General features: G+C 36.4%; 2 protein-coding genes and 1 long non-coding RNA gene across 3 annotated transcripts; all 3 read right to left on the bottom strand.

The window, feature by feature from the left end:
* Positions 1–638: 638 nt before the first annotated feature.
* On the bottom strand, positions 639–1,187 carry LOC113360144. The gene has a single exon (XM_026603685.1). It carries the CDS (start codon positions 1,185–1,187, stop codon positions 639–641), a length of 549 nt encoding a protein of 182 aa, XP_026459470.1.
* An 826-nt stretch (positions 1,188–2,013) lies between these two features.
* Positions 2,014–2,535, bottom strand: LOC113360143. Its single transcript, XM_026603684.1, has one exon. It carries the CDS (start codon positions 2,533–2,535, stop codon positions 2,014–2,016), a length of 522 nt encoding a protein of 173 aa, XP_026459469.1.
* A 9,964-nt stretch (positions 2,536–12,499) lies between these two features.
* LOC113361724 lies at positions 12,500–12,804 on the bottom strand. Its single transcript, XR_003365292.1, has 2 exons — positions 12,669–12,804; positions 12,500–12,598 (listed from the first exon to the last, which is right to left on the bottom strand). It is a non-coding gene; the product is annotated as an uncharacterized LOC113361724 (long non-coding RNA).
* Between the last annotated feature and the right edge of the window lie 377 nt (positions 12,805–13,181).

The following is a 13,181-nucleotide window of genomic DNA, read 5'->3' as shown; positions in this document are numbered from 1 at the left end:
ATTTTTTTTCCAGATTGTCGAAGCAGTTGATCCAACAGGTATAATCCGTAATCCATAGCATGTTCATCAGTTGGATTTGGGATATTAAACATCGATCGTAATCTATGTTGAAGATCATCACATATGTTCATTCCATATTTCGCCCATAAAAGCTCCGGTTTTGTTGGATTGCATTCTGATAGGATAATGCAGAACAGTTTCCTCAGCTGATTTCCAGTTTGCATAACCACCGCTTCTTGAAGGCATTTTTCCGATTCTCCATCATTTGCTAATATTCCCAGTGCAATTCATGCCTCTTTGAACGTATCATGGACCGTGCACGCTTCTCCATTAGTTACAGTCCTTAACCCATCAAAAGACTGGGCACCTCTTACATTTGTGAGTAACATACGTAAGTAGTACAACTCGCCAGCATTAGGGCTAACAAAATACATTCTTCCAATTGAAAAACCTTGTTGTATGATTTTCCACTCTTTAGTTTCTTTTTTCCATACAAAGTGCTGCGGGAACTCTTGATAAGTATAGGCCGAAGCTGTTGGATTTTTAGCATAATACTCAAAATAACCCATCAAAGTAGTCTTATGTTCCTGTGCTGTTTGTATAACAGAGCTCATTGATCGCTTTGAATTATACACAACTCATTGCTTATTTGGTAGATGCACGGATAACCGATGTACACTCGGATTCTCTTCATGTAACTGGTACTCCAATAAACGCCATACCGCCTCGGCTGGTCCAATGTACCTCGCATCAATGTACTGTTGAATCTCGTCATGTTCTCCCAATACCATCGTAGTTCGATCACCACCTTTGAAAATATATTTGTTAATATATTTAACCGCTCTTATGCCCGCGCATATTTCCACATTGATGTGGCAATTGAACATTCTTGATAGATGTGGATTATAGGGAACAACATCAATATTATATGTCTTTTTGTTATTTCTGACCGTTACTTCTCTTCCATCCCGACGCCGACGATAACTTGGATACCCACCCTCATCCAAAGTTGTTGTGTCTGTGTAATTCTTTGGATATCCTTTGGTACATTTTCCTTTTGCCATACACGGTGCACCCGGATCTCTATCTCCATATGGACCGTGAACCATACACTTGCTGACCATGTCAAATAGTATGGGGTCATTTTTCTCATCCGGAAATTCAGCGGAAACAAATTGATCAACCATGTCTGACGTACGAATTTTTTCGGAATCTTTTAAAAATATAAGACAATGCATGTGCGGTTATCCTCGTTTCTGAAACTCGATGGTATAAACATGGGCAACAACTGTACCGAAAACCTTTTTTTCCTTTATTTCTTTCATCAGAGCTTTTCTTTTAAGCTCAAAAACGCGAGCCACCAGATCAGGACGATCAACTGATCAAGTGCAGTTTGACGTGGAAAAAGTGCATTTCTTATTTCCGGCCAATTAGGATTAGCTGTCACTGTAAGAAAAATATCGGGATGGTGATGAAAACGTGTAATCGCCATTGAATCCTGATATATCTCATGCATATGCCTTCCGCTCCCAGTATGTGAAGATGGTAAAATAAAAGGATTACCTCTATCCCCCGGATTCAAAACATCATTTGTCATATCTGCGATGCAACTGTAACAATCCGAACGCAAAGTCGGTTGGTGGAATCTGAGCCATGCAAGTTTACTCTGTTCTGTAGCGGCCCATGCATCAACCAAAAATTCTTGAAATAGTTTTCCGACTCTTAATATGGTGGAATATTCTGAACGACGTTCAAATATGCGGTAACTACAATACTCCATTTGAGATAATTTGGTATTCGTATAGGTATTCGCGGCCGCATCCCAGTGCCTTAATGTTGGTGACCATCCCAGCTCTCCAAAAGGAAAGAGCAAAACATAATGTAAAGGCAAGTATGCTGGATGACACTCCAAAATTTGTTGTAGCCCGTTATTTTCTCTCAAATGCAATATAATATCTCGCGGCCCAGTCTGTTTATGAGTTTTTTCTGGTACGATAACCGCAATCTCTTCCGCTACCGGTAGATTATAACGGCTTGGCGATACTTGGTATAGAAAACATTAAATTGGAGCATAGTATCCTGAATTGTTTGAAGGACATCCACATTTAAATTAGGATTTCGTTCGCCACGAACAAACAATGCAAAAGCAGGATCGTAGATGTATAGTTGTGAGTAAGCCGCATGTCTCTCATTCCCAGGCAGTGGCAGAATTTCTCCTGTCAAATGTCTTAGTTCCCCATGTATTGCAAAAGGTATTGGACCTCTTCCTTTCAAAATTCTTTCATCCAATTTGCATCCAAGGTTGGTATATGCGTTTGCTGCATTATACTCTCTGATATAATTAAGGAAAGAAGTTGATCTTGCGTCACTGCCTTCAAATAATTCTCTTAAGGGTCTTGGAGGTTCACGCAGTAAAGGAAGCCGAACTTTTCCTTGAAGACAGCACATACCAAATTTTGGGTTTATCAAAGATGAACTTGTTAATTTTTCCGCCATCCAGTGCAATGCCCCGCAATGGCGACACTCAACATCCATTTGTCCCAGAAAATGACGTATATTGGTGTGAAGAGTCGGGATCTGGTTCATGGTTGTATTTTGGGAATTGATAGACACATTTTTGTGTCTAAATTGTACTCAATGGCTCTATTGTTAGTACTCGATTTTTGTACTAATTTTGATGCTTTGTGTGTTTGTAGGTGTTTTTGGAGAAATACACTTGTGTGGAAAAAGTTGCTCAAAAAGTGCTATTTGGACTCCCGGATAAAAGTACTAAAGGCACCCTTAATTTGGATAAGGGACACCTCAGTTGGGCACCTGCTATTCGCACCCCCAGATTGGTTAGGGGGACACCATCTTCAACATTTCAAAAATTCTTTCTGGCGGGAAAATATTCTTTGTGTCTGCGTAATATTCCGGAGTTAATTTGGTAGTGATTTCATGAGATATTCTCGTGAAATTTAAGTGGAAATATCATGCTTTACCATAACAAGAATGGTAAGTCTTTTAGTTTCGCAAAAACAGGGAAAAATCGTGTCAACATACAAAACAGTGGAGAAATATTCACACGAGATATTCATGGGATTTCCTGTGCATATTAGAAGATAACATGTGTATTAACAGAGTTATACTCCAGCTGGGACGCGAAATAATGTGTTTGGAGTAAGCCAGAGAGAAAATAACGCGTGAAGGATCTGTAAAAGGAAATTATTCCCGTGATTGGCAATTGAGAATAATCGTAATCAATGGAGAATTATATGCAGTTATGAGGGGATATTTGGGGGAAGTGAGGCTATATAAGTCGTGGAGGATCAGTAGAGTGAGGACGGAGAGTCTTGGAGGATAGTTAGGGTGACTTTAGAAGACAACAGAGGCGAGAAATCAAAGTTGCAGAGAACTCCATTGTTGTTGCTGGTGAAGAACACACGAAGAACAACGACCCACAGAGAACCGTCGTTCATGCTACAGTGGAGCGGCAAACTTATTTGCACAGTAACAGCGACACTAGAGCAGACTTATCTGCAACAGTGACAGCGACACAGAACCGTGGGTCTTAGAGAAACAGTAACACATATAACTGTTACAAACCCGGTTTTCATTATATTTCTCCCTTTTCATCATTTGTAAACCCATCTTTGAGCATAAATGAAATCAACTTTTGAGCGTGTTTCCAACATGATGAGAGGCTAATTTCTCCCACAACCAAGGCAGTGAGGAAGCTATTTACGCATGAATAATTGGTAATCATTTATTTCCTCTAATTTATAATTTATAATTCACTCAATCACTGCTTTTTCAGAGTTTTTAATTGTTAGCAAAAAAATTCTTCATTAGTTGTGATTCAATTAGATAGTTTATGCTTTGTTTAGATAATCTATGCTTAGGGATACAATTAATTTTTGAGAATTTTCCAGATTATTTGTGAATTAAGAAATAAGAGTCTTAAAAGATAATTAGAGTTTTGGATTGTTTACCATAATTTATTCATGTGTAATAGTGAAATCAGTGTCTTGGTTGTTTTCTAATATCTTGAAGTTAATTTTGTAATAAGTTTTCTTTGTTTTTAAATTTTTATTAAGTCTAAAATTTATTGCCTTCACAAGCCTTAAAACAACCCTTTTATCACTACCTACAACAACTTTGAAAACACATCAAATTTTTGGCGCCGCCGACGCGGATTTTTGCTTAGGTAGAATTTTTAGGGTTTTTTTTATTTATTTCATTTGTTCTTTTTACGTTTCTTTGGGTGTGTCTTTTTATTACAGGTTTGAAGTTGGATACTAAAGACTTGGAATCAAAGCTTAAAGCCAAAAGAGAAGGAAAAAGACAAAGCAAAAAAAAAAGAGCGAAAGAAAAATTTTAAAAAAAAGAGAGAATTTATTTTGTTATTTTTTTTAGAGACCTTCCATTTTTTTGTAATTTTTTTTTATTTCTTTTCTTTTACACTTTATTTGGACTTTGGACTTGGACAATTTTTTTTTAAACCCTAAGGAAGGGTACATTAAATATAAAACTGTTTGCAGGGAAGGACGACGATTACAATATCGTCTCGGCCCCTCGGGTTCGCACATGAAAAAGGAGTCGTGGCCCGAGTCGACTTCAGCGGTTCTGCGCCAGTCTGGTACGGGAGGTAAGCCTTCGAAACACCTGTGAATCCCCTGCCAGCGGGTTTATTGTATATCTTAAGGTGAATATATGCTGAGGATTTGAATACGGTTGTTTTAATTTCCTAGTAAAGGGCAAGGCCTGGCAAAATTAAGATAAGGACTCGGATTTCATCACCGTTTCCTTCTTGCCCGCCTTAGGAAAACGAAACCAAACGCGAACCTAAGCTTAAAATTTTGACTAGAACGAGACCTATAGGGTAACGAGCTTAATAGGAAAGTCGTTCGAAAAATATTGGTTACTCTTTTGAGCATACTTTGAAGTTCATGATGGTTTCTGCGAGTTGAATGCGTGACTGCGCCGCCTTATAATACCGGTGAGACCTTGGGTATCAAAGCTCCTCGCAACTTCCCTCGTCTCAATTCAACTTACTTAAACTCGGATTGATTCCAGAGAGGTTTGCTCAGATTGTAACGAATTCCTTTTCGAAAGATTAGAAGCTGGTCTAGAAACAATCTAAGTGGAGCCATCATGCTTGTTGTTTGCTAGATTTTATAGGTTTGATTTGGTCGAGTCAGCCTTGTTTGTGATTGTGTAGAATTCCCTTGCGGTTAAGGTGTCGAACTGGTATTATAATATCCAATACAATGAGTATCCGACTGAGCAGCTTGGACATTATCCTTTTTATGACCATAGTGTGAATAGTGATTGGGAACGCGAAACTTTTGAAGGTTATGGTCCATACCATTTTGACCCCAATTGATATCCACATACCCACAGGTCATACGAGCAAAACAATCCTTCTATTTCTCTAGAAGAGTCTCTCAAGAGTTTCAATGAGTCAGCACGGAAGTTATTTATGAAAGATACTTATAATATTCTTCTCCCAGAAGAGTCCGTAGAGCGGTCAACTAAGATATCTCTAGAAGAGACCCTCAAGCAATTTACTGAGAATACAAATAGGATTGTGGAAAAACTTGCTCAGGATAGTCTTAATTTCCAGTGTAGTTTTCCCAATACCACCCTCGAAAATAAGGATAGTTTTTATTCACATAATCAAGATGACGAGGTTAGAATTGGTAACACTACTTGTTTTGATGAGGTTCGACCTTTTTCATGTTATTATAATGAGGACTGTGATGAGGATAGTATTGATGAAGAATCTGAAATATATAGGCATAGTGATGAGGAATCTGTTACTCCCAATGAGCTCTTTAATGATAATATTATTTCTAGTTCAAATCCAAATAATTTTAATAATTATTCACCTATTCAAAAGGACGAGGATTTGACTAGAGATACCCCCGTTTTAGACGATGTAGTATTTCCTGTTTACAAAGCCGATAATGATTTAGAGGAAAGAATTTACCCTGAGAATACTGTTTTAGAATCTAGCGATTTAGAAACACTAGTCTTAGAAGATGATAAACTCGTAGAAATGAGTGAGGATGAACCCAACTTAGAAAAATCAATTGATCATTTCCAGGAATCTGATGACCTAGAAATTAGGGAAGTTGTGACTAGTATTTATAGAGACACAGAAAACTCTAAGTTTGGGGGTGATTATCATTCTCCGTGTTCTTTAACTCTTAGAAAGTTCCCTCGTGTAGGACTTGACATTTATGCCTCAACCATCTTACAAGATTATCTTCATACTTGTTTTACCGAACCTAATGATGTCCAGAAAGAAGCTCAGTTGTTAGAGACCCATCCTCTGGTTGATGTGGTTAACCCAGGCTATGATACCAAGATTGACTTTGATTTCCCACCAAAAACTTTTCTTCTAATTGTGGGAACATATGATTTTCAGATGTGTCGGTATTTAAGTTTTCAGACTAAACCTAATTACTTTGGGATATTAGGGTCGACACATTTTCTTAAGAATGACCATTATTATGGTCAACTTTGTGAGTCAAATCTAATTGACTTAGAGGATCCCCAATTATTCAGGTTTTTGTTATGTGCTTCTAAATTTTTATTTGAGTTTTTACAGACTCTAGGACCTAATAATTCGGATCTCACTTTTGAGGAGTTGCAGCCTAAAGAAATATATTTAGACCCTTTTATATAACCTGAACCTGAACCACAATTAAATGTAGTTGTCTTAATCAGGAAACTAGGTAAGGGCATGCTAGTCTTGTTCATTTTTTTGGTTTACTGCAGTTTCCTTTGGTCAGCTCTATTTGGTTTTGAAGACCCACAGTTATTCCGGCTACTATTATACGGTTCGAGTTGACTAATCCTTTCCTAAGTCTGGCTGAAGACTTTAAACTTAGCACTTCTTGGGAGGTAACCCATGCTCATGCAACATGGTAATATCTTTCCTTGACTCTTTTTCTTCAAGTGGTAACATTTTCTCCTTGTTCATGCTTTTAATTTTATCTTTAGAACATCGAGGACAATGTTAGATTTAAGTTTGGGGGTGGGGAAGAACTTTTTAGTTGCACTTTTGAAACTTCTAGCGTCACATGGTATCCGGTTAGCTAAGTTTACATATTGTTTCTCACCGAAAAGATAAAAATTGGAATGTTAGGGATAACAACCTTTTGAGACATTAGAGAAAAAGACATTGAGATCCTTGAAATTCAGGAGAGAACTTATTCCTTTTAGAGGGTAACCGTGATGGACCTAACCATACATGATGGAAAGGCAAGTAGGTCAGGAAATGCCAGAAAGACAAAGCAACCTCACAATGTAGTCTTAGTTACTAGATTACGACTCTCTCTCAGTAGAAACTTATCATCATCAACAAGCGGAGCGACATCAAAATCTATGAAGAAAGTTGAAGACGTTTTAGGTTTAGAAGCAACAATAGAAAAGAATAATTCAAAAATCAAAGTTGAAGTTATAAGAGCAAATGATATAAGTTGTTAGAATCCATGATACCAAGACATCACAAGTTGAGAAGATCCAAGTTTTGAAAGTCCTTCTCTCATGGCCATGTAAATTGTTGTCTTGTAATTTTTGTTTCCAAAAAAAAAAAAAAAAATGAAAAGAAAAAATGAAAGAAATGAAAAATGAAAAAAATCATCGTTACGTTTTGTTCAATAAGGCCAAAGGGAAGTAGAAATTTATAAGTCAAGGAAAAAATCGAAGAGAAGAGTTAATTGTCAAGGTTCTATGAGGTTCGATAGTTTATCATCAACAGTTGAAGACCGAAGAAGACGTTGTTTCTACTGAGCACTATGAGAGAGTCGAAGAAAGATACATTTGGTTGCTTTGTTAGTCCGCTTTCAATCTGGCACAAGATCTTTCTAGCACTGGTTTAACTCATCACACGTAATTAGTCCAGCTGTGTAGCAGATGTCCCTCTCATCTTTATCTCTCTCCTAATCTTATCCAGCTGTAAAGCAGCGGACGCATCTTACAATGTTTATCTAGCTGTGTATCGGATATCTCTTTATCTAGCAGTGTCGCGGATGTGTCTCCCCTTTTCTTCAGTCAGCTTTAGAGCTGACACCTTTAATTTCTCTGGCATTCTAGTTACTTGGAGATAGGTTGAGAATATGTATGTCCTCATAGCTCTTTGGATACTTGTGACCAATTAGAAGTAATGATTTTGTGGGTACACCTCTGGTAAACCCTCCCGAGATTAACTCGGTTTTATTAGTTTTGCTCGAGGACTAGCAAATAATAAGTTTGGGGGTATTTGATAGACACATTTTTGTGTCTAAATTGTACTCAATGTCTCTATTGTTAGTACTCAATTTTTGTACTAATTTTGATGCTTTGTGTGTTTTTAGGTGTTTTTGGAGAAATACACTTGTGTGGAAAAAGTTGCTCAAAAAGTGCTATTTGGACTCCCAGAGAAAAGTACTAAAGGCATCCTCAATTTGGATAAGGGACACCTCAGTTAGGCACCTGCTATTCGCACCCCCAGTTTGGTTAGGGGGACACCATCTTCAACATTTCAAAAATTCTTTCTGGCGGGAAAATATTCTTTGTGTCTGCGTAATATTCTGGAGTTAATTTGGTAGTGATTTCATGAGATATTCTCGTGAAATTTAAGTGGAAATATCATGTTTTACCATAACAAGAATGGTAAGTCTTTTAGTTTCGCAAAAACAGGGAGAAATCGTGTCAACATACAAAACAGTGGAGAAATATTCACACGAGATATTCATGGGATTTCCTGTGCATATTAGAAGATAACATGTGTATTAACAGAGTTATACTCCAGCTGGGACGCGAAATAATGTGTTTGGAGTATGCCAGAGAGAAAATAACGCGTGAAGGATCTGTAAAAGGAAATTATTCCCGTGACTGGCAATTGAGAATAATCGTAATCTACGGTGAATTATATGCAGTTATGAGGGGATATTTGGGGGCAGTGAGGCTATATAAGTCGTGGAGGATCAATAGAGTGAGGACGGAGAGTCTGGGGGGATAGTTAGGGAGACTTTAGAAGACAACGGAGGCGAGAAATCAAAGTTGCAGAGAACTCCATTGTTGTTGCTGGTGAAGAACACACGAAGAACAACGACCCACAGAGAACCGTCGTTCATGCTACAGTGGAGCGGCAAACTTATTTGCACAGTAACAGCGACACTAGGGCAGACTTATCTGCAACAGTGACAGCGACACAGAACCGTGGGTCTTAGAGAAACAGTAACACATATAACTGTTACAAACCCGGTTTTCATTATATTTCTCCCTTTTCATCATTTGTAAACCCATCTTTGAGCATAAATGAAATCAACTTTTGAGCGTGTTTCCAACATGATGAGAGGCTAATTTCTCCCACAACCAAGGCAGTGAGGAAGCTATTTACGCATGAATAATTGGTAATCATTTATTTCCTCTAATTTATAATTTATAATTCACTCAATCACTGCTTTTGCAGAGTTTCTAATTGTTAGCAAAAAATTTCTTCATTAGTTGTGATTCAATTAGATAGGTTATGCTTTGTTTAGATAATCTATGCTTAGGGATACAATTAATTTTTGAGAATTTTCCAGATTATTTGTGAATTAAGAAATAAGAGTCTTAAAAGATAATTAGAGTTTTGAATTGTTTACCATAATTTATTCATGTGTAATAGTGAAATCAGTGTCTTGGTTGTTTTCTAATATCTTGAAGTTAATTTTGTAATAAGTTTTCTTTGTTTTTAAATTTTTATTAAGTCTAAAATTTATTGCCTTCACAAGTCTTAAAACAACCCTTTTATCACTATCTACAACAACTTTGAAAACACATCAGGAATGTATGTCGTCGTCGCCGTAATCTACTTCATCACTATCATAATCAACATTTTCTTCTTCAACAGTAACTGAGGGCCTGCACATGCGTTACATTATGTAAAACAATATACCTATATTCATGCCCCCAGGTGAAAATTGTTAGAGAAGATTTAGATTCTTACATTGGAATGTTTTGAGCTGAGAATGTGGTACCAACTAAAGGTGTCCGTTGTAAGGTCATGTCGGGCATAATATCACTTCTTCTAGGTAAAAATGTTGACTGCATATGAAATTTATAAGCATTTACGGACTTATTTGAAACCTAGAAATGTAGTTTCATATAAGCTAAAAAAATTAAAGTCTTTTATGATCTACTACATAGACCTATTCATATGCTTCAAACAAAAAAAATAAAAAATAAAAAAAACATATACCTCTTCGTCAGAATCAGTATCATGAGGCGCATATGATCCTTCCTCCCTCTCTCTAATAATGATACTTCCAGGACGCACCCGTTTCGAATTATGATTCTAAATTTCCGACAATTTAATCAGGAGATGTAAAAAATGTAGCTTTCAATTTGAGAATAATTTTCACAGATTATGGTGCATGTACCCACCTCGACATAAATAGCTTTTCCTTTACCCTTTAGTAAACGTTGTCGTGCTTCTCTTTCCGTATCATTTTGCAATTGTTTTGATTCCGTGAAACAACGTTGTGGTTGTTGAGTTTGTATATGAAGTGCTACTTGTGGTGGTAATTTATCGCTCTGTTGTTGTACCTCAGTGCGATGAGAATCTTCATTAACCATTTGTGTATCATTTTGCAATTCTCTCCTGCGACGCCTCTGTTGGCCAACTACCTTCGTGTAGGAGCAATTCTATCCTGATAATTTTCCATTTTGTGTGTGTCATATATGCGATGGTGGGAAAAAAAAAGTATATCGACGATTTATATTGGAAGCAATGCATGTAGAATCTTCAGGTTAACTGGGTTATTAGTTTATTGATTAGCTTTCAGTTCACTGAAGCAAGTTTTGAAATTGGATCGGCAGTTGATTGAAATATTGACCAATATTTCGGGCACGTAATCATAATAAATATCCAGGTAAAGTCTTAATGGAAAGGTGGATCAAAAAAATTGTTGGACAAATATTAAATATCATTAAGACCAAGCTCACTAAAACACGTACATCTACAACGATGGTGGCTCTCGCTGCATTTTCTGATCGTTCTCTTGCACGGCATTGCCGCTGTGCTAATGACGCTCTCTGTCGATATATAATATCAGTAAAATTTTAAACTTTAACTGTATAAATTAAAAATGTATAGATTATGCATACATTTACTTGGGCAGCTATGTGAATTTCCTGGGGATTTTCATTAACGGTTGCCGCTTAATCGTTCCTGCATGAAATATCTGGTCAGTGTTGCTAACGTCTTAATTCAAATAAGACCAAAGATATGCATCCGACCCTAATTCACTGGATAACTTATAAAAGCAATCATAAGTGCTTGGTTATTGGTTAAACAAAAACGATTACACGCGAAGTTCACAATTGTCCACGGTATTCTCCCATTTGATCAAAATGTATAGCATCGCACCATTTGATCAAAATAAGGTCCCTTTGTGCGAAGTCCTTCAAAGTTTCGTAAATAACAGTGACCCACAAAATAAAATTTAAGTTTTCCCAAGCACACAAAAGCATGATGATGTTTTTTTGGATTAGTAATGTTTCCAATTTTGAACCTAAAAAACTATTTTGAACGAAGAAAGCAAAGAATACTATAACCTGTGCAAAGAAAATTAATTGCACAGATATGGTTATGAGCAGACATAAAAAAACATTGAATAAGTTCATTATACAAAGAAAATAAAAGAGAATCAAAACTGTTGCAGTATAAAATGAACTGATGGACCATGGAAGGATCCGATAGCTAAGTTATCTTCTGCTCACATGTTATATCTTCTTTGTCTATCTTCTGTATTCTTGAATTAATTTTTGAGTGCGATAAACCAATCCATTTATAGAAGATCAGTGTAAGTTAGCCCCACTAAGTAATTGTTGCATAGTGGGGAAAGAAAATAAAAAAACGGCAACGTAATGGGTGATCATAGTTATGGGTTGGATTTCAAATAATAACCGTTTATTTATATGCTGGAACCACCTTTACTAAAAACCATTATGTATTTTGGCAAACAAACACCTACCAATTTTCTGTAGTTTGGCAAACAAACAGCTACCAATTTCTCATTGTAAATTATTAATTTTGAGGGAATCTCCTTAATCTGCAATTGTGTTGCTTTATTTTTTATAAACGTGTTCATTTGCAATTCCAAATTAATATTATCGTGACTATGGACATCCAATCCTGAGTATTTTTCCCTACTAATTTAATTTAGATCTTCCGTTATGAGTGAAACCTTGGAGCCGCATTTTTTCTTAATATTTTCTTTAGTATTAAGTATACGTGTTACAGGGATTTTTTGGATCCCAAGCCCGATTAAGTTAAGTTCAAGTGACTGCGACGGAATGTATGTAAAAAGAAATATTGATAATAAATTATATGTTAAAAAAAAAGTCAACACTGTACTAAAATTTATTTACAAAGTAGAGTTACAACAATCAAGTTCAAATGCTTCCACAACAACTTTTACAGGTAAATTTCTCAATATTGCATTAAAAATTAGAAAGCTCAATATTGACTTGGTGCACATTTCTCAGGCTTTTAAGTGTACATTTTCTTCACCACGTTTGCGAATATGAAAGTGTTTATAAGCAGCATGTGTATCCAATGAGAGGCACGAACAACAATCTGAGAATACCATACACTGAATTAGCAAATTTGCTTCACATATGCAGAAAATAATAATGATATGAGTTACCTTATGTTTTTGTTTCCATTCAGGCCCATAGTGCAAACTAAGATAAATGCGGTCTGTCATTTGCCGGCCTTTCTACAAAAATTAATGGGAATGATATGAGTAGTAGCTTATGTTTTTGTTTCCACTCAGGCCCATAGTGCAGACTAAGATAAATTCTCTCATTTGCCAATAAGAATGTTTGAACCGGTAAGAATGTTTGAAAATGTGATATCGTTTACCTCTGGAGTAGGAACGTATTTTTTCTTCCCCAAATCAGTCACAATCAGCCGGTCCTCAATCGGCCGTTATCGTCAAATCATGGAAAGTAGATTACATTTCATGGAAAATAAAATAAAATAAACCGATAGAAAAAATAAAATGAACAAACCTTCATATCATGGAAGTCAATCAGAACACCGTTCCTTGCTAAATGTTTAATCTTGTGAAATCGAGAGTTTCCGTTAATATGATAGTCAGAAAGCTAAGCGCAGGACATCTAAAAATATGATTATTGGACTTTCTTACCGCGTAATC

This window comes from Papaver somniferum, chromosome 3 (genome assembly GCF_003573695.1).
Source record: "Papaver somniferum cultivar HN1 chromosome 3, ASM357369v1, whole genome shotgun sequence".
Classification (NCBI taxonomy): domain Eukaryota; kingdom Viridiplantae; phylum Streptophyta; class Magnoliopsida; order Ranunculales; family Papaveraceae; genus Papaver; species Papaver somniferum.
Note: the sequence above shows the minus strand (reverse complement) of the source record. Positions and strands in the feature narration are given on the sequence as shown.

Excerpts from the sequence above, each read along its gene's own strand:
- LOC113360143 (XM_026603684.1), bottom strand. The coding sequence starts at position 2,535 with ATGGATGTTGAGTGTCGCCATTGCGGGGCATTGCACTGGATGGCGGAA.
- LOC113360144 (XM_026603685.1), bottom strand. The coding sequence starts at position 1,187 with ATGGTTGATCAATTTGTTTCCGCTGAATTTCCGGATGAGAAAAATGAC.